Source organism: Setaria italica, chromosome VII (assembly GCF_000263155.2).
Source record: "Setaria italica strain Yugu1 chromosome VII, Setaria_italica_v2.0, whole genome shotgun sequence".
NCBI lineage: Eukaryota > Viridiplantae > Streptophyta > Magnoliopsida > Poales > Poaceae > Setaria > Setaria italica.
Window position 1 is genome coordinate 30,623,268 of NC_028456.1, and position 20,398 is coordinate 30,643,665.

Genomic DNA, 20,398 nt, shown 5'->3' on the forward strand with positions numbered 1-20,398 from the left:
CTTTGGGGCTTGAGTTTTGATGAATTCAAATCCTCAACAGCTGAACAGATCTACATATAGCCATTAACGCAAAGGAGTAAAGGGAGGGCTTTAAGTTTGGTTGAAGCGCATATCTTTCCCAATCTGAGGTGAGTAAATACACCTAAGACTTATGATTATTCTTAATTTTTTGTGATTTATAAGTCCAAAATTAGTATTCATGTTGTCGCCACTAAGTTAGTTGTAAAGAATCATGTACGGATGGATTTTGTTAATGCAATGGATTTGGTGTATAGGTGCTTTGTGTATTATCATCACGGACTATATCAGGGAGAGGCTCGAGCCTCCCTTCCCTCGCAGATCCTTGAGCCCCTCTTCTTTTTCTTAGTTTTTTATTAGTAGGATCCATGGACAAGAGAAAAGTAGATGTCAAAGAAGCACCTTTTTCCTTAGTCGATTACGTACTGTGCGCGACACTAGCTATTGCATTCCACTAAATTCATTGTATGTTTTTATCTTATGCTGTTACCATTATCCTAGCGAGTCTTTAGCCTTTCAATTACGATATCCTAGTTTTAACTTGCACATCGCGTGATAATTGTTATGATGGACAAGTCTTAAGTAGGTATAGTGATGTGCAGCTGCTCATCATCCAAATTACTATTCTAGCCTTCAAAATTCCCTCATTATTATAATTGTTACTAATTGCACAATATGAATATTTATGAATTATCTATAGGCACAACTTGCTAACAAAGTACAGAACATAGAGCCTCTAATGTTTTTTCCTTTTCTATTTTCATTTATGATCCTGTCAAATTAACCACTGGCATGTTTATGATGTATTACTTGAGCCATTGCTACATGAATCACTGAATTTCTTTGTGCTCATGCTTTAGAAACTTCGTTCGCTAAACAATCCTTGCCAAGAAAAACGTTCTAGTGCAATTCCTAGAACAGCTGCGCATAGAGCAAGGGCGACAGCCAGCTTTTCACCTGACAAATTACGGCGATAGTAAATCCCAAAAGCATAGTCCTACCAAAATACCAAATTAAACCACAAATAGGCTCAAACCACCAGGGACCCAAAAAAACACCAGGGACCCTTGAAAATAATCACAATCCTGAGGGCCTCGACTGCAAATTGCGCGCCTCCTCCTTCCTGACAAAACCAACGCAAAGCACACAGCTCCCTCCTCTCTCGTCTTCTTCCCCGTCGTGGTCCGACATCTCGCGCCCCACCCCCTCGTACAATACCCGAAATTACACTGCCCCCCTCCCCTCTCGCCGGTGCGCGCGCCGTTAGGGTTTCCGCTGCCGCTCCCCGCCCACCCCGTTCTCCTCTCGTCAGCGGCGATGGCGTCGGCGTCGGCCCCGGCCCCGGCGGCGGGGGCAGGCGCTGGGGGCGGGAAGGACGACGAGCTCGCCGATCTGGTGCGGCGCCTCGTGGACGCCCTCGCGCGCTACGCTGATCGCCTCCCCTTCGACCTCGATCGCCAGGTTCGCGCTCGGATCTGTGATCCCCGTGCGCTGATGCTTTTTTGACCGGTCCATGCTTCGTTGTGGGGGATTTGTGGGGTCCGGGCGCCCAAAGACTGCTTCTTGTTTGGGAAAAGTCAGGCTTTTACTACTACTGTCTAGGTTCGGTGTTGCGCTATTCTCTCATCGAATTGTAGGTTCCCAAGCATCGATTTGGTAATGCCTTTTTAGCTCTTGTGAATGCTTGGGGTCCACCTGTATGCATTGCTGGGCACATAGCTGTTGATTTCAGGTGTTCACCGCAAAAAAATCCTACCCGCCCCCCTTGTGGAGAAATGCGATCGATTTTGGCATAAGGTTAGGTGATTGTTGTGGCCCCTGTGATATTGATGTGTCTTTTGGTTTCAGTTTGTTTTAAAATTACTGCAAAATGGACCCCAATTTTCATGTGAACCACTTTCGGAAGCCAAAGATCTCTTCAAGAAAATGAACAGTTTTCAGTTGTTTTGTTCGTGTGGTGTCCAGAAATGTTCTACCTTTGTGATCAATCATTGAATGAGATGAGAATTGTTTAATGCCACAGTTTTGTTTCATCTTCTCTTAGTGCAATGTATTATTTAAGTACTATCAAGTTAGTTTTCCATATATTCTGTACTTTCTGTAATGTGTTGTTTGCTCCTAGACTTGAGCAACAATGGGTGTAAAAACAGTTTGTGTAAAACGCCAAGGTCTTTGGCATAGCAACAGTTTAAACATTGATACGATGCGAAGTTTTGAATTGCACAGTTCATGCACCTGAAGTGTTTTGCATGGTTGGTTTGGTTGGCAGCAATGTAGTGTCCCTAGCAGTGTATAATCAAATAACATGCTGGTATGGATTCCCTGGACAATTAAAATTAAAGCATTGTACCAGATACATCTTTTTTTTTAAAAAAAATCTGTCATCTGGGATGATCTTTGGTTGATGCCAACTTGTATTACTTTGTCGGAACAAAACACATAGAAGTTTTTTGTAGGTCTGCATGAACAAATTAACCACTGGCATGTTTATGATGTATTGTTTGAGCCATTGCTGCATGAATCACTGAATTTCTTTGTGTTTATGCTTTAGAAACTTCGTTCGCTTACTACACTTGCTGCAATCTCGGTCACACTTCTGTTTGCCTGGAAAATGTTGAGAGCTCCTCAAGAGCAACCTCGGAGGCCTCGTAGGAGGGCTGCCCCTTCATCTAGCAACACCAGCAGTAGATTGCGACCAGGTGCTTTAGCCGCAACAGATGCTTGTTCATCAGCAGATTCAAGAGCACATGAAGCAGTCAATCAGCTTTTCCAGCCAGTAAATGTATTGCTTGTTTTCATTTATTGAATACTGAAATGCTGCAGCTGTTTTTCCTAGAACCCTTTGGTTTGATAGTTGCTCGTTTCTTCTGCAGTTGACTCTTGAGCAGCTTGTCAGGCATAAGCTGAGCGAAGGAAGAAGGGTACTCTGCTATAACTTCTTTCTCGCTAGATTTATCAGATTTGTAAAGTAGTGTTATACTGACAGATGCTTTCCATTTTTAGGTCACATGCCGCTTACTTGGTGTGATTTTGGAGGAAACAACTCCAGAGGAGCTTCAGGTGGGCTGTAACAATGCTGCATTGCTGCCAAAAGAAACTTCAGTTTGTACTAGTTAACTAATGGAATTATGTATCTTCTTGCAGAACCATGTCACAGTGAGGCCTTCTGTTATGGAGGTTCTTCTAGAAATTGCAAAATTCTGTGATGTCTATTTGATGGAGCGCGTTCTTGATGATGAAAGTGAGGTAAGTACTAAGTAGCAACAAGTTTTTGTTGATGAGTGCACATGAATCAATAGCACTTTGGTTTACAATTTTGGATTTCATAGTGTTTACATTACCATCTACATGGACCACCCATTGTCAAATTTAGAATTTGAATGATGTCTGCAGGAAAAGGTTTTATCTGCCCTGAGCGAAGCTGGACTTTTTGCTAATGGTGCCTTGATAAATGACAAGGTATTTTGCAAGATGATGCCAGTCTGCAAAAGAGGACTGATTTTAATTCTAGTTCTGGTTGTAGCCATCTTTTATCTGCCATGTATCTAAAAATCATTATTGAAATCTGTAGGTTCTCTTCTGTAGTACAGAGAACGGCCGTACATCTTTTGTTCGGCAACTCGAGCCTGATTGGCACATTGACACAAGTCCGGAAATTGTTCACCAATTAGCTGTAAGTACTCGTAGTTACAAGGACATATTTCTGACACATTCTTGGAGTAGTTTTTAAATTTGCTATTTGAAATATTTTTCTAATTTGCCATTTCTTTTTCCTGCAGAGGTTTATCAAATATCAACTGCACATTTCGCCGCAGCAACCAGAAAGAATAGCATCCAACGTTTTCAGCTCCCCGAGCTTGGAGCAGTATTTTGGAGGCTTGGATCAGAGATGATTAGAGGTATTAATCTCTTATACTTAGCATAGACTTCCAAACAATAAGACAACATGAGACATGATCCTAGCAGACATGCCCTAATGCCTATTCTTTACCTGCAGATCAAACTCAATCCAACAAAGCCGTGGTTTAGTGAGAACTGAGAACATCATTGTTCATTTTTTTTTCTTCTCGCTTGAATGGTGGAACTAGATTTTCTTGTATCATGTGTAAAAGCCTTGTGGCATGTACTAGTAACCCCTCTGTAATGTGCCCCATAAGGCATGAGCTATGCAAGGAGACGATGCCCCGTAAGGCATGAGCTATGCAAGGAGATAGCATCTGTAGTTGCATACTTGATGTATGAGTTGTGTTCATGTATAAGTATAACCAAAACAATTGTAATTGTCAACCTGCTCCTCCCGCCATTCGTTCTTTGTTCCATGAGGCTGTTATCTACAGTAATCAGTTTGACGAAAAGGGAGCATCAAGAATGATGCTAACGACTGATCAACTGTAACATTTTAACATGAGCACCAATATTCGAACAAGACATCTTGTTGCAGCCGCTTAAAAGTGCACGCCCTATCTTAACTTTTCCAAGGTGATCGGCTGTAACATTTTCACTTGAACATTGGTTTCATTCGTACTAGTATCATGTAGTTGCAACGGCAAAACAGAGTATCTCGTCTCGTTCTTAGTGCACTATCCCCCTTTTCCAAGCTGTCAAAATTCCCCGGTAAAATAAACTTCATGAAGATCCAAATGCCACAAAAATTTCGAACAAAGTTCAAATTGTCTGGCTCCTTTCAGATCGGTCGTTCTTCCTGGCATTTCGAGCATGCACAAGTGAATCCGTAATCTGCAAGCTGCGCCTGCCTCTCCTCATATGAAAGATCTTCATCGATGTAGGAGATGGTAATCTGAAATGCCGTTAGTAGGTGTCAGCATATCATAGCCTTTTATCTTGATGACATAAATGAAACAATTTGACCAAAAAAACAGGGTACCTCTTCACCCTTGCTAATAGGCTTGAGAGCAAGTATCACTGCATGACCATCCTTGTCCTGCAGTAGTAGTTTAACAGCTCAGATCTGCATCACCGACGGCAAATTGGCTGGAAAAATGAATTAATCAGCTCAATGATATGCACGCACGCACCTCATCTCTTTTAAATGCTCTAGCATTTGGACAGCATGAGTGGTTCATGCAGCTCTGTAAAGGGAAGAATGCCGTCCCTGCCAATGAAATTTTGTCAGGGAGAGGATTTTATACAGTTGAAAAAAAGAGAAACATTTACTGCAGGAGGAATTGTGCATACCTTCACAAGGAACTGAATAGTCTTCACCTAAAGCATCTAGGAATAGTCCTGTTACCTTCTCCACTTCCTCCTAGGGCACAGTGCAATTCAGGTTAACAAACTACTGGGTTTTTTCAGATAAAAAATCTCAGAAATTACGACCAACCCTTAACAAACCTTCTCACTCTCTGGAAGATCATCAATGTGTATGAAATAGTCTTCAACCGGCGATGCAACAACTAAATCACTGCAACAAAGGAGAAGAGAGCATTTTCAGATACTATGATGTTAAATGCAGCATGTATATTTGTGTTCACTGTAGGTGCAAAGAGAAATAATAGCATGGATTCACTTACAGATTGTTCAGCTCAAACATGCCAATTAAATGGCCATAGACATCAAGCGAAAACACTCGTCAATGTCAAGGAAACTTCAAATTTGGATGAGAAAATAATGCCAAGGAAACTTATACATGTCAAACAGGTCTGTGGACTACTGAAAAGGATACAGGGTGCACACTCAGGATCAAAAATTGCATCCTTGAGAAGCTGCAGTGACTGCAAAATACAGAAGACAAGATTAGCGCATCGGTGACTGCGTTTAGATACAGCACAATCAGAATAAGTTGTACTTATTTTTAGAAGTTATCTAATTTCTCCTCATACGATATATTAAACTTATATGAAAAGATGTTCCATTGAAGTGGCCAGACCACAACATCATCAGTAGAAAATGGACAGTTCATAATGCCCCATAAAGTGAATGATCTGCTGCATAATTACCTCAAACGCCAGATCCCTCATTTGCTGTCTAAATGAATCTTCTTCACTGGAATCAATGTCTTCAGGCAAAGCAACACACTCCCACCATCTGCAAGCACAAGTTCTTTTTCACAAGTTTGTAGCAGACCACAGTTCACACAGCGCAACAACAGAGGTATCCAATCAGGGTACATGGAAGCCATGCAAAACTAGCCTTCTGGCTGGTATATAGTGTAAAAAATCCAGAAAAGGGAAAGAAAGAGGGGAAGAATAAAGCCTCTAGCCATGCCAGGGGCATGCCATTGACTCAATCCATTGAATTTTTACTGACGTATTGGAAAAAAAGAAGAAAAAAATATCGTGCTTGGCAACAGCTATATCATGCAATACTGTTGCTTAGTGACACACTAACAGCTAAATAAGCTCATCCTTATTACCTCTTCTTGAATCCCATTGAAAGTGGTTTCCAGGCTTCCATGAGGAGCGAAAAGCTTGATTCATGAGATGCAGGCTGCCTTTTAAGTTTCTTGTACCTCAACAAGGTGAAAGTGATAGCCTGACATATACAATTTACAAGTCTGTGCATGAGAATAAAAAAATATTAAATGAATTGCAACATACAAGTCTAGAAGAAAAGGAAACAGACTGATTCTTTGGTTTGCTCAATTTAGCATTCCTTATATTTCTACTCATCTTCTTATAGTGCACTGGTCTGATCAGGTACACCAAAGTTTGGAAGGTTTACAGATTTTCTGACAGATATTGGCGATCGGTATCAACTCTTAAGTCTGACACCCAAATTTTTGTTTGCATTTGACCAAGCTAAGTTGCGCTTTTGAATATAAAAACATGTCATTTGGAGAATATTGGAAAAATGAGAAACAAATAAAGTCATTAGATGTGATGTTTGGATGCCTAGATACTAGATATTATGCATATTTCTGTCACTTACCTTGGCAGCGACCAAGAAAATATCATTGGTTCCTGAAATGAAGAATATTTATCATCAGAAAATAGGTTTACAACCTAAATGAACTACCATCACAAATCCTAATGAACAATGGGCATTGTGCTATAATGACACAGATCCATGAATAGTTAGTGCTGACTTACCATTAGCATGCTGTACAAATTTCTGAAGGGCAGATCTCCGTAGTGGTTCAGTCTTGGATCCAGTGCACAGCAAAGAGTGGTAGGAATCCCAATCAGAATCCGCACATGATTGGCTGTGCGAAATTTCAATATCAATGAACCAAGTTTCCTTCTCAAGGCTACATTTATAAGAAATATGAAGTATCCAAGAAATAACAAAGAATATGTTTTATGTTCTATAGACACAAGTTTCCGATGAGGCAAGAAGGTCTAATGTGACTATAATATGTGAGGAAGAATAGATGTCATATGTTTCATGAAGAGAAGTTAGTTTTCAGGCCTACATAATCATCTCTAATATCACTTTGCAAAGAGAGAAGGGTTTTGCTAATTTTAGGAACACAAACCTGCAGTAGAGTTCTCCCTCACATCCACCAGGACAAGCAACAACTGATGGCAAACGGAACTGATCAGTGAAAGGCAGTGATGTATCACCATCCATAAGCGACATTACAACCCCTTGTGGCACATCATTACTATTTCCATTTGTTGAACCAGAACAACCGGTACTTGACCCGACATCACTTCCGTGGCAATGTCTCTCTGACGTGCTGTCAATGCTAGCACCAATGCTCTGCAAATACAATCTACGCCCAATCTGGAACTCTATAGAACCAATGAAGCAGAAGCAGTAACTACACACAACACAGTCAATCTGCAAAAAGGCACATAAAACCAACATAACACTTCAGAGAAACAATTCACCTGAAATCCGTAATGAAACAGTTACTTTCGATCAAATGAGAGAACCTTGTTAAGGCTGTGCTGAGCACCGACCACCATTTGATCCTTTAGAATAAGGTCCTCTTCAGCAAAGTCCCTGTTTGCACAAACACCTGCAAGAACCAGTTTGTTGAAATTGCAGGCTTTCACCTTATGCCATTTTTACACAAGCATACTGGATTGCTGTCCCCTTAAAGTAATTTCTCAAGAACCAATCAATACCTTTCCCATGCTTGCTACTGTAGCTCACTCTTATGCCATCATGCTTCTTGGACCGTATGAGTTCATCATAGTATTCCTGAGAAAACAAAAGGCAGCATGTTTACGTACAACCCCTATCATAAGCACTGGATCAAACCACTGACTTTACCGCCCAAATATAGATCCTTCTCACAATTTCACAGCAAAGAACATCAAAGCCTGCGATATCACACCGACGCCACGAAGAGCCTAAAATTGGCCATCTTTCGATAAAACTAGCAACTATCGCGGCACGGGATTGTTCAATCAAGGAATTCTCAAGCAACCAGACGGGTCCTAGTAGCCTCGGAAGTGCCGGAAAGAAGTACCTGGGCGGATTGGAGAGGAGGCGTGGCGAGGAGCTGTGCGATTTGGGGCGCGAACTCCCTGTCAAGATCGCACGGACTGACGCCGCTCCCACCCATACCGTCGGTTGGTGCCAATCGGAGCTTCTCGCGGCGGGATTGTCAGCTCCTCGCCGCCGCGCCGCCACCGCTTTTGCTGGTCGCTGGGGTTTTTGGGGTTTGAGCTCAAGCCTCCAGCACCAGCAGACGCAGAGAGGTAAGCAGACGGAATTGGTAGCGCGCAGATACACGTTCTCCACATGAAGACGTATCACTAGAAGTTACGCCTTTAGGCAGCGAAAGCGTAAAGTGATCCTTCTGTCTCAAATAACCTCCAGCCTTCTGGTTTCGGATGACTCGAGTACAATTATACATCGGGCTGACATCATGATTAAATAAATATCATATTATCATGGAGTAAATTATAACGGTACTTATTCGTACAAGTCAATTAGTTTAAACGTCCTAGCTTATCATAATATGATATATTTAAAATGGATAGGCAGTTCTTTATGAACATGGTTGCTAAGAATATATTATTTCAAATATCATGTATTTAAAACAGATTAGGTAGTTTGATTGCCACACGTTCGTGAGCATTCATGCATGCAAATGGACTTATATCAAACAAATTTCTTAGCTTCATTACTACATGTGAGTGCTCGTGATAGTAAGTTGATTGTCTAAAAATGTAGACCACATGGTTTCTAAAGCGTCACCTGGGCGTCGGCATCGCTTAACAATCCATCGCCTTGGCCGCCGAACTCAGTGCTGCACCGTCGGGGGATGGAGTCGCGCCGCCGCCTCCTATCCTTCCTCCTCCTCCTCCTCCTCCGATCTTGCATCGTGCGGTGCGTGATTGAGGCAGCCTATGGCAGTTCTCGATCGGACGGAGAGAGCCCGCGACCATGGCGCGGACGGCCAGCAGCGGAGGAGGCAGGGGTGGGCGGCTGAGAAGGCAGGGGTGGGTGGCGGCGGAGTCGAGGGGATCGGGAGGAGTATTGGATAAGGTGGTGGGAGGTTGTGAGCCTAGGGATAAAGTGGGGGAGTTAGGCTGAATTAGGTTGGGCTGATTTGATGGGTCTTCTTTCCATCTTTAGGTCCACTGGTCCTCTATTTTTTATTTTTTTACAGGTAGATGTATGTGTATATGTGTGTGTAAGGTGTCGACTCACCTCACGCCTTAAACGCCTAGGCGTCTGAGCGGTGGCGTGTTGCCTCGTCTCACCTTACCGCTTTAAAAACCATGGTAGACCCAAGTAAGTACTCCCTCCATTCTTTTGATCAGGCTTTCAAAGGCGTCGTCCGAGCGGACCCATTTCGTCTTGGTAAATAGATCCGCCTTGTCGCCTAGGCGGCGCTAGGCGTACTCATAAGTTGCCTTGTCATTTTAAAAACATTGCTTTTGATATACCTATTTCACTTTAGCAAAATGATTAAGGAAACTGGAAAAGGACCATGCTTATTATCCAATTAATCACGCCATTCCATACTCCTGGATTCCACGGGAAGTCCTCAGTGTTGACGTCATCATGTACATGCACGTGTTATTTTTTCTAGAAGAGTTACTATGCACCATGTCATCCGAGACAACTCAAATAAGACTATTAGAAGAGAAAAAATAAATTTTAAAAATAGGTTATTAAAAGAGAATGGAGTACTTTGAAACAATCCAGGTAATCTGGATCTATCTGTTTGTGGTCTTGGTTGATGATATGGGTCGCAGAGCTCTAATATCTTACATGCCCCTGATCTATTTTAATTTTATATTACAAGATCTCATTCTAAAATTATCTACAAGATCTCTTATTTTTCATTAGTGCATGTAATATATTAGATGTCTAATATGCCCCTAGGTGATCTACATTTTCTCTCAATTTGTAATATGATTTCATATAAAATAAATATGAATAATATTACCAATAATTTTAGATTAGACTAATATTTTTGTTTTCTTTTCCTGCTTTCTTGTTCTCTTTTTTTCCTTACTTTTTTTTTCTTTTTCCTCCCTTTATCTTTCTTACTTATCCGCTCATCTTTCAGTCAAACAAACAGGGCCTTTCTTATCTTCTCCACCACCCAAGCCGCAAGCTATGCATTGCTGCGGAAAAAAATTGTATAGGGACGATTCCCATAGTCCTCCGTGTGAGGATCTCCGGATCTTTGCCACGTGGACACCTGGGCGAAATGGCGCTCCCTGCTTCGACGCTCACTCACGGGTAACTCTACTCGGCTCGGCTCTGTATAGGGAGAAACTCGGCTAGTGGGAAACTCTAATTGGCACAGCCCCCATCCCTTTCGTCTCTCCCAAATCAGATCACGAGGATATTCTCCATGCCGACCTCCCCGCATCCATGGCTGCCCCCTCCCTATACTCCACTCCCTCTCCTTTCTAACCGCCAAAACTGAGTGCCCTCGTTGCCATTGTTCCATTTTGCCGGTGCACCCCTCTCCTCGCACACCTAAGCAGCGGATTGGAGAAGGAGATCGTCGTCTTCTCCCTGTACAAAACCACGAGGAAGAGTCACCCATGACCGTGGTGACGCCTGCGCCATGGTGAGGTCGTGCCCTCTCTCCTCTATCATGCGGTACCTACCCGCGAGCCGAGTTTTTCCCTGAGCCGAGTCGAGCAGAGTTTCGAGTGAGCGTCGAAGCAGGAGCGCCGATTGGCCCAGGTGTCCACACGGCAAAGATTTGGAACGGGTCCTCAGGCAGAAGACTATGGACTATGGGACTGTCCCCACACAATTTTTTTCCATTGCTGCAGGGCTACTGCTACCTGCACGCTGCTGCTTCTTTTCCGCCGCCCGCTGAAGCACCAGGTCGCCGGCCAACGCGCCTTCCCCAACAAGCTGGGCCCGCTCGTCGACGACACCGGTCTCTTGGACAAGCCGCTCCACGGCTCCAGGCAGAGGACCACGCGGGGAGCACGAGCTCGCCCTCTACGAGGCGTTCGCCTCCTCCCCACCGAGGTCCGGGATGGGGAGCGGCACCAGCACCGGTACCATGCCCTCGACGATCTCCTCGCGGGGCTCGAGGCACCCTCCGTCGCCGACATCAAGATTTGCTCCAGCCCCGATGGGCCGCTCCGCCGACACCGCGCCACCTCCGCCGCTGTCCGCTGCATCTGCCCGTTGGGCGTTGGGGAGGCGAGGCCGCGAGAGTCGCCCGTGGCTCTGCCCGGCAGAGACATCATGGTTTGGCGACGCGGACGCTGGTGTCTTTTTAGAGTGGTATAGACAGAGAAACCATTCATGCATTCATGAGCTTCCTGGATAGGTGATTTCAGACGTTAGATCCTGAGTTTGTACCCAAATGTCTGCACGTGTAATGGTACTTTTTCTTAACACTGAATACAATGTAGTATGAAACATTTCCTTGAGTTGCCCCCTCCAGTCATAACAAAACAGAGAAAGGATCCTGGTAGCTTCTGGTCAAATTTAAATTCGTCGCATCAAAATGGTATAGTATCATAATTTTCTCTGGTTCTGATCATAATGCTAGTAGAGTAATCAATAATGCCTGGGCGTGTGGATATGTTCAGAACTTCAGCTCATGACTTTAAGTTTGAGGAAGGGATCAAACTGATATACTATAGATTAGTAGGGTATCCAGCAGCCCCCAGTTGTCTTTTGGGCATTCGAGATGCATCAACCCGTGGAGGTTATGGGGCTAGTAAACGCAGATGCAACCTCTGCACAAGCACACATCTTGTTAATGAAAGGATAAACTCCGACCCCAACGACTTCCAATCCTATTGTATAGTACGCATAAACGAGTACAAATGCAATTTATAACTCGTCAACTGATTTCTGTTTCAACTGACCTCTATAGTGCTCATGAACTATGAACTATCACAAGGACTCAATCAAACCGTTGGGTAGCATAATCCTGCCATCCTGTTGGTTGCAGAGCAAATGGGCATATGATAATGGTAGCTTCGTTGTCGTCGTCATCCAAAATCCTCAGTCATCCAACCACCGGACGTGCAGCTCGCTCACCATATATTCGCTTGCCAGCTTCACCATTTGGCCGTGGCATTGGTGCTAGCCGTCGTCATCGCCTGCAACCGCAAGAATCTCGCCAACTCCTCTGCTGCTTTGAGCGCCTCTTCCATAGCTCGCCCGAGAATGTCCGCGCTGGCGATGGCGAAGGCTTTGGTCGTCGCCCTCGTGGCGATAGCCGCCGTGGCCGAGCTTGCCGCCGCCAAGAACCACACGATCCAGTGGTCGGTGAGCGGGAACTACGGCGACTGGTCGGCCTCCAACGCGGTCAGCGTCGGCGACACCGTCGGTGAGCTCACGAACGGATAACCCTTGCAGTCTTAATTTGCACCTGTTCTGGCTCCGTTTTGTTTTTGCATCTGACCGTGACGCGGCGACGGACGGCGCGGGGGTGCAGTGTTCACGTACGGCCCGCCGCACACCGTGGACGAGCTGCCGTCGGAGGCGGACTACAAGGCGTGCAGCTTCGACGGCAAGCTGTCGTCGGACGACGGCGGCCGCACCGCCTTCACGTTCGACAAGGTCGGCACGAGGTACTTCGCCTGCGCGGCGGGGTCCCACTGCACCCAGGGCCAGAAGGTGGCCATCACGGTCACCGACGGCGCTTCGTCGGCGACGCCCAAGGGGAACTCGGCGGCGACCGGCGCGGCCGGGCTCGCAGCGAAGCTGGCGCTCGGCCTCGGCGTCGGAGGAGCCTTGCTTGCCGCCTTCTGATCGATCGAGCTTCCTCTTCGTGTTGGTTGGGCCGTGGGTCGTTGCGCGTCCAGTAGCACGGTTGCCAACTTGCCCGCCACTTTGGCGCTTCGCAATATGTTTTTTTTTCCGAATAAGCAAGAGAATTGCGCATACGCAATATGTGTACTGTTAATTTGTTATTTGTCACTCAATGGATTGGTATTTTGATCATCCTCGCCATGTGTAGAACACGGTCTCGTCGACGCGCGTAATGGCTTTGTGTTGGCAAGCGGATGGAGTGTGTAATGTGATTTAACCCAAGCTTTGGACTCGGTTAATCCACCCCCAGCTGCAACGAAATCCACGCCAAGTTGAAAACCAAACCAAGTTGCAATACCGGTGGTGATTTGTGAATCGGAAGTCGTTCAGGCGTTCTCGCGAACAAGGAACAACTGTTGTTCACTTGAAAAGATACTGGTGGGAAAGGCAAACCAACTCGAACATGGAAGAACGAGGAGAAATTCCGACCCCAATTACTTGCAATCAAATCGTTGGCAGTCGCAGAACGAGTATATATTATGCATATACGAGTACAAATACGATGACCCGTCAACTGAGATTTCCGTTTGAACTAGCCTCTCTGTCCTAAAAGGAACTATGACAAGGACTCAATCAGAGCATCAAACCACTAGATACCGTAATGATCGTGCCATCCTGTTGATGTCAATGGAAATGGGATATTTCATGCCGCCAAGCCGCCAAAGCTCCAACTCCGCTGTCGTCGTCATCCACGATCCAGTCATCGAACCGCACACCCGACGTGCAGCTCCATAAATTCGCAGATTTCCTGACTCCTCTGCAGCAGCGAGCGCCGGCCTCTTCCATTGCTTGCTCGAGAATATAATGTCTGCGCTCGCCGCCGCCTTCGACTACACGATCCAGTGGTCGGTGGGCGGGAACTACAGCGACTGGTCGGCCACACACCCGGTCAGCGTCGGCGACACCGTCGGTGAGCTTGATCACGAATCCTGGTCTCTATGTCGGCGAATTTTTTTGGCTCTATGCTGTATCTGTCTATCTGATCGAGACGACATACGCCGGCGATGACGGCGGCATGGCGAGGTATGCAGTGTTCAAGTACGCGCCGCCGCACACCGTGGCGCAGCTGTCGTCGGAGGCGGCCTACAAGGCGTGCAACCTCGGCAGCAAGGTGTTCTTGGACAGCAGCGGCGGCACCGGCTTCACGTTCGACGAGCCCGGCACGTGGTACTTCGCGTGCGTCACGGGGTCGCACAGCGCCCGGGGCCAGAAGGTGGCAATCACGGTGACGGGCTCCAGCGTGCGAAGCCCCGCGAAGCCGGAGGGGAACTCGGCGGCGGCGCCGGTGGCCGGCGCGGCGGGGGTCGCGGTGAAGCTGGCGCTCGGACTACTCGGCGTAGGAGGAGCCTTGCTTGCTGCATTCTGAGCGCTTGGTTTTTGCTGGTGATCTGTGTGGTTGGACTTGCACCGGCCGTGCCGTTCTGTGTCCAGTAATAGCTCTTCGCAGTGTGTGTTGTGTGTAACTGTGTATCCGGATTCCTGATGCGTTGTGGAGTTAGGACTTGAAAATTTTCTTTTCTGACGCTCCCGCTGTGATGCAATTCATGAGATTGAATTTTCATCGCAAAAGTGTCGAAATAGTTGCAGTTCATGATATATATGTTAGAAAATCGTTATGCTTTGGCGGGTAATTAGTCAAATTCGTTCAAACTTTTATAGTACAGCAGACTAGGTGGCACCGTGGAAGACGTAGCGCTACCGACGCTACCGTCTCCTCGGCGCCTCGGCCCGCGAGGCTTTCTTGGAACTTGGAAGGCGGAAAGAGCAGCGCTGCGCTACCTTCCGCTTACAAAGGGGCGACGCCGCGCGCAACCGGTGCGAGCACAGGAGTACTTGAGGAGATGCCGGTGCCGCCCCACATCGAGGTCGAAGCGCGCCAGATTCCAGAGCCGCTTCCCTCCGCGGCCGGAGGCGCCCAGCAGCGAGCCAAGCGCCGCCCCCGACGCCGCGCCCTTGCCAGCTCGCCCGGACTTCGTCGCCGCCGCCGCCGCCTGTAAGCTGAGATGTAGGTGGTGGAAATGTTAGTGATGGATACCGTGTGCCGCTGCCGCCGTGCCGGCATAAACTGTCACTCATGTCGCTTACACGATCATCCCGTTCCTTGCATGTTGTAGTGAAACTGTCAGGTGATGCCAGTCAATGGCGGCCAGCAGCGGCAGATCCAGTTGGCGGGCTTCGGCGCAAGCCCCAACCCCAGCATACGGTTCCATGCGAAAGAAATGGAGGGGAAGGACGACGACGACGACGACGAAGGGGACCTTTTTTTCTCCTCACGAGAGAGCTGCATACCAAGAATACCTCCGGGTACAGGACCTCTGGGCTCTTGTTAATCTAGTTGGCGCACACAAATTGCCGCCACGGAGCAGTAGTTTTTTTTAGCATATGAATTATCAATGCTAGGTGGCCATCAGAGAAGATAAAGCTGTAGGAGATGAATCACTAAAACGTTGTCTGCCTGAATTGTCACGCAGTGCATCGTTAGGGAGTGCATAGGTAGGGAGTGCGGGGAAGGAGAAGAAGAAGATGTTCCTGACGACGCTATGACAGTGTCACTCTTGAAGCACCAGGTAGATCTAGTCAGCCGCTATGCTTTTATTTCTTTTGTTCATTCCTGATGCCCTGCTCATTGGCATGTACACTTCCCGTGGTGATCTCAAAGAAAAAGGCATCATCTTGGATGCGTTTCCGGGAGAAAAGTCCACATTGCGCAGGTGGAATTCTGGCGGACGAACAGGTCATTTCTGATTTGTTTGTTTCCAGCTTACCACAATATTAGTAGCGCAACAATGTTAATTAGCAGCTATGAATGATTGCCCTGCTCTTGCACTGGCCACACCGGGAGTTATCCCTGCTGTACCTGTAACAGGGCCTTGGGAAGACAATTACATCGATCGCCCTTATCCTCAAGGAGATATGCCTCATCAGTCTAAGTTCAAGTCTTCCGCACCCTTGAGATCCAGCGGTATGCCGGCAGGAGGAACGCTTGTGGTTTGCCCCAAAAGCATTCTTCTGCAATGGGAAGATGAGTTTGCTCGGAGGGTCACAAAGGGTGCTAAGTTGTCTGTCTTGGTTCATCATGGATCTTCAAGGACGTAGACACAGAAGAGCTGGCAAGGCTGATGTCGTCCTCGCCACGTACGGAGCCGTGCGCAACGATCACCCCATTGACGAGGTAGAATGGTTCAGAATTGTGCTTGATGAAGCTCATACTATAAGAAATCCATCGTCTGAAAATGCGGAAGCTTGCTGGGGACTGGAAGCGGAAAGGAGATGGTGTCTATCAGGAACACCCATGCAAGGCAAGATGGAACATCTGAACAGCTACTTGCGCTTCTTGGGATTCGAACCTTATTCTAATAACATCCGGTTCAGCTCTTTGTTGGAGACGAAAACTGATGCTAATGCAAGTCTTGTCCGTGAGAAACGTGATATAGTCTTGAAGATGATTCTTCTACGCCACATTAAAGGTGAAACAGTCTTTTTTTACTGAACATGTACATATGTCTGCAGTTTTGTATATTAATATTGTACCATCTACCATCTCCCCTATGTAGCATTCCGGTCCACCTATACACATTCTGCTTTCCTATGGACTAAGCATGGTATAGATGATTACATGAACCTCACCAGTTTCTCAGCTGGTCTTTAAGCTCCAAATATTTTTTTTCCTCCCTCACAATACAAAATAGATCATAATGCTGGAAAAACTGGAGGGGGCACTGTTGAAGTAACCTATTTTGTTATTACTTTGATACTATGCACGTATTGATTTTGCATGTGTATCGTTAATGCAATGTGCTCATCGGGTACCTATGGCTGTATCTTGGTTCTTTTCTGGTTTTGTTGTCCCTGGCATTGATGTACTTCTGAACTGTTTACGTATAGAAACACTCATTGACGAAGAGCCAATCACAAAGATACCACCAAAGATTATTCATATGAGGGAAATATGTTTCACCCCTGAGGAGCTAGATCTCTATTGGTGTATTATAAAATGCCGTCGGCAAAAGGTCAAGGTAGGTTCGAGTTTTTACGCCTTCACATTCACTATAATCTTTCAAATAAGTGCCCTTTTTAACGTTTAATCTGTCAAAGCAAGTTTCCATTATCCAGAATTTAGGAAATCAAATGTATCTGATTTGGTGTTCATACTACAGAAGTATTATTTTTTGAAGAACACAAGAAGGAGCAATTGGATAAAAGACACTCCGGAAACACCTTCAGCACTGCTGGCAAAACTTCAAAAGGCTTGTAACCATCCTTCTCTTGTACATTGGAAAGAAGGATCTTAAAAAGCTATGTTCTAAAATCTTTGAGGACAGTTATGTATCCTCTAAGATCAAGGCAATTATGGATATACTCAACTCCATTGTTAACTGACAGGCCGTTATTGAGAGTGATAATGCTATGGAATCAGGTTCAAGTGAAACAACTCCTGAGAAGGCGCTGATCTTCTCTCACTTCACTGAAGTGCTGGACTTGCTGGAGCTTCAACTGATTGGTCATCATATACAATTCAGGAGGTTAGATGGGGGGATGGAAGTCAAACCGAGAAAAAAAACAGTGAGACTTTGACACAAACCCAGAGGTTTGTAAGTACCTGAATTTTGCATTTGCTTAGTTAGGCCCCATTTGGAACAGGGAACTACTTTACCATGTTCCAGTAAAATTCCTGTGTTCTGAAGAGGCCTTAACTGTTACCTATAGATAGACCAATATAACTGATGTCGAGATTCATTTCGGATATTTAGGTGAGAGTACTTCTATTGTCTCTGGAGGCCGCCAGTCTTGGTCTGAACCTGACTGCCGCTCCCCATGTGATCATGGTTCATCCTTGGTGGAACCCTTTTGTAGAGAAACAGTTGATGGATAGAGCACACAGAATTGGTCAGACCCATCCTGTAAATGTGTACCGTTTGTTCACTAAATGCACGGTTGAAGAACGCATTCTAAATCTACAGGTACATATATACCGCCTTCTTTTGATATTGTCACTTTGAAATCATGAGATTTTATACTACTCAAAAGGCATGTGTTTCCTCTATTAGTTGTGTCAATAACTCAATATAGACACATAGCAAACCTTGCGATGACATTGTGAGAGCAAAATGTTGATTGTTAAGTGTAGTTAGCAATCACAAAACCAATTTATATTCTTGACGAACCGTTGTCCTAGTTACATTCCTTTCTTCCTAACAGGCTAACACTAGATTAGAGAGGTTGTTGGTTATCATCTATGTACAAAACGACTTTAAGATTAGAGTTCACTTTAATTTCCTGATTAATTCATCCTGAACCTATTGTCATAGCGTGCTAGTGCTTGTCTTGTACCCTTTTGCTGAACATGTGTGTGCTGGTTTTGACAGAAGAGAAAGGAAGATATCGTAAATCGTGCTTTCGGCGAGGGCATATTCGGCGATGACGTAGATAATAATAAGAAGCCCAGTAAAGACGATCTCAGATATCTCCTGCACGAGGGCGAGGACCAGGAGGACAATAATGCCATTGACCCTTTTGCTTCTCTCATTAGGAACTCATACGCCACCCTAAACTGGCAGCAATTCCTTTGGCGTATACACCACAATCAGCTGCCAACAAGGGATTTTCTTTTCAGAAGAAACACTGTGGGTTCGTCGAAAAAAAGAAGAAACATTGTGCAGTCCCCAGGATGTGAAGCTTGTGGCTCCGTGGAAAATCTACCTCACCTCTTCCTGCAGTGCGGGCGAGCAATGTCTGTGTGGTCCATGCTCGGAGTTCCCGAGGTTCATGACCTGCAGGATGTGAGGCTCCTACGGAACCCCACTCTGGTGAGCTCACTTGAACCTCGGCTTCAGTCCACCATCCTGACGGTAATTCTGTGGAGCATCTGGAAAGGGCGTAATGACATGGTGTTTAATTGACCATATTGAGCTTCCGACGCCGCTGCTGTGTTCCGACGGATGGCGAACAGCCTCTCGTTCTTGCAGCGGCGGCCTTCCTCTTCTGACGACCAGATAATCTTGAGGTCCTGGCATGATAGATTCATGAGCATAGCAATGCAATAGGTATCTGTGTCGTAGCTCCTTTCTACCCCTTTGTTTCTCAAATCTTGTATGCTCGAACTTGCATATGTTTGATCGAGATGTTCAGGTCGTTTTTTTTTGAAACACTTCAGGTCGGCACTTTTGCCTGCCGTAGTTCCTCTTAAAAAACATGGAGGCGATCTGTGCGTGTTCATGTGTTACTGTATGCTAGCTACTCGTATAGTTGCAGTGTGATAAGACAAAAGAAGGGGCCATGCTAACAGGGGGACTCGGGGAGTCATCCTCGACCTGCTCTTCTTCATTCAGCTTCTATATATTGCCTCCAGTCCTCCGATGCCAGCTGCACGGCCGACCAAAGGAGCGAGGCCGGAGACGGACGCAGGGTACGGATGGCCGGAACGCGTCGGCACTCCGGCCAGCCACGGCATGGAGCGGAGGAGGCAAGATGCGGGCCGCCGCAAAGCCGGGGAGGGTCGCAGGGGACGGCCGGAGCGCGGCGGTGCTCCGGCGAGCCGCGGCGCGTGCGACGGCAGGCAGTGGTCAGTGGGGGGCCCTACAAGCCTTCCAATCCGACTTCTGCGGCCCAGATTCAGCGCAGCTCAGCGGCGTCTCCATCCGTCCGTCGTCAAGCTCTTGACGCAGGGGAAGCAGATCGCTTGCCTGCTCACTTGCTTGCCGAAGATTAACGGCGACGGAGGCGGCGATCCGAAACGTGTTAGCTTGTAGAGATGTCTCAGCCGCTCAGCCTCGGCCAGGCATGGTTCTGCCGCTGCCGCCGCCGCCGCCGGGAGCTCTGCACGCGAGCGATCCTACCTCCGATCCACCGGGAAGCTGAGACAATCAGCGAGCAGATGAGACAATTCCACTGCGTGAAGTCGGCAACTCCAGCAGCTGGACTCGCTGCCCTTTGCGCCATCTCGATCTATGCGTCGCCGTTGCCGCGGGAGCATCGGTGGAAGCCAGCCTCGTGAGCCGTAGGGGACGCGGGGCCAGAGCCAGCTCTAGTTCGCGCGAATTGACGGAGGCTCGCGCGGGATGTATGGCGACGAAGCTCGGGGGGATCGCCGGCGGCCATGGCGCCCGCCTCCAGATCGATCCGGAATTTTGCAAAGAGCCCCCTCATTTGGATCGCGATTAATAATCGCGATCCGATATTTTTCATGAACCACCCTAATTTGGATTTG

At 46.6% G+C, this 20,398-nt stretch overlaps 4 protein-coding genes across 5 annotated transcripts; 3 read left to right on the forward strand and 1 right to left on the reverse strand.

Moving 5' to 3' along the window:
- The first annotated feature begins 1,167 nt into the window (after positions 1-1,167).
- Positions 1,168-4,335, forward strand: LOC101754016 (peroxisome biogenesis protein 22). The gene is made up of 9 exons (XM_004976847.3): positions 1,168-1,479; positions 2,570-2,800; positions 2,892-2,939; positions 3,022-3,078; positions 3,163-3,264; positions 3,412-3,477; positions 3,590-3,691; positions 3,798-3,917; positions 4,016-4,335. The coding sequence occupies exons 1-8, from the start codon at positions 1,336-1,338 to the stop codon at positions 3,909-3,911; spliced, it is 864 nt and encodes a 287-aa protein (XP_004976904.1). The 5' UTR covers positions 1,168-1,335; the 3' UTR covers positions 3,912-3,917; positions 4,016-4,335.
- Positions 4,336-4,498: 163 nt separating this feature from the next.
- LOC101753593 (histone-lysine N-methyltransferase ATXR2) lies at positions 4,499-8,603 on the reverse strand. 2 transcript variants are annotated; one of them, XM_022828465.1, is made up of 15 exons: positions 8,399-8,603; positions 8,052-8,127; positions 7,857-7,942; positions 7,454-7,761; positions 7,068-7,180; positions 6,907-6,938; positions 6,392-6,510; positions 5,976-6,063; positions 5,702-5,750; positions 5,550-5,604; positions 5,371-5,440; positions 5,215-5,281; positions 5,055-5,131; positions 4,904-4,960; positions 4,499-4,816 (listed from the first exon to the last, which is right to left on the reverse strand). In XM_022828465.1, the coding sequence occupies exons 1-15, from the start codon at positions 8,492-8,494 to the stop codon at positions 4,703-4,705; spliced, it is 1,407 nt and encodes a 468-aa protein (XP_022684200.1). In that variant the 5' UTR covers positions 8,495-8,603; the 3' UTR covers positions 4,499-4,702. The 2 variants fall into 2 exon arrangements, with proteins under 2 accessions (XP_022684200.1, XP_004976903.1); XM_004976846.4 differs by having other exon boundaries at positions 5,215-5,284.
- Positions 8,604-12,442: 3,839 nt separating this feature from the next.
- On the forward strand, positions 12,443-13,325 carry LOC101754409 (blue copper protein). The gene is made up of 2 exons (XM_004976848.2): positions 12,443-12,706; positions 12,815-13,325. Exons 1-2 carry the CDS (start codon positions 12,544-12,546, stop codon positions 13,129-13,131), a joined length of 480 nt encoding a protein of 159 aa, XP_004976905.1. The 5' UTR covers positions 12,443-12,543; the 3' UTR covers positions 13,132-13,325.
- An 881-nt stretch (positions 13,326-14,206) lies between these two features.
- On the forward strand, positions 14,207-14,557 carry LOC101782909 (mavicyanin). Its single transcript, XM_022828552.1, has one exon. It carries the CDS (start codon positions 14,207-14,209, stop codon positions 14,555-14,557), a length of 351 nt encoding a protein of 116 aa, XP_022684287.1.
- Positions 14,558-20,398: the final 5,841 nt, after the last annotated feature.

Excerpts from the sequence above, each read along its gene's own strand:
- LOC101754016 (XM_004976847.3), top strand. The coding sequence starts at position 1,336 with ATGGCGTCGGCGTCGGCCCCGGCCCCGGCGGCGGGGGCAGGCGCTGGG. Across the intron at positions 3,079-3,162 it reads CAACTCCAGAGGAGCTTCAG|AACCATGTCACAGTGAGGCC; the intron begins GTGGGCTGTAAC and ends ATCTTCTTGCAG. Across the intron at positions 3,265-3,411 it reads TTCTTGATGATGAAAGTGAG|GAAAAGGTTTTATCTGCCCT; the intron begins GTAAGTACTAAG and ends TGATGTCTGCAG.
- LOC101753593 (XM_004976846.4), bottom strand. The coding sequence starts at position 8,494 with ATGGGTGGGAGCGGCGTCAGTCCGTGCGATCTTGACAGGGAGTTCGCG. Across the intron at positions 7,943-8,051 it reads CAGTAGCAAGCATGGGAAAG|GTGTTTGTGCAAACAGGGAC; the intron begins GTATTGATTGGT and ends TGGTTCTTGCAG. Across the intron at positions 7,181-7,453 it reads GAGGGAGAACTCTACTGCAG|CCAATCATGTGCGGATTCTG; the intron begins GTTTGTGTTCCT and ends AATTTCGCACAG.
- LOC101754409 (XM_004976848.2), top strand. The coding sequence starts at position 12,544 with ATGTCCGCGCTGGCGATGGCGAAGGCTTTGGTCGTCGCCCTCGTGGCG. Across the intron at positions 12,707-12,814 it reads CAGCGTCGGCGACACCGTCG|TGTTCACGTACGGCCCGCCG; the intron begins GTGAGCTCACGA and ends GCGGGGGTGCAG.
- LOC101782909 (XM_022828552.1), top strand. The coding sequence starts at position 14,207 with ATGGCGAGGTATGCAGTGTTCAAGTACGCGCCGCCGCACACCGTGGCG.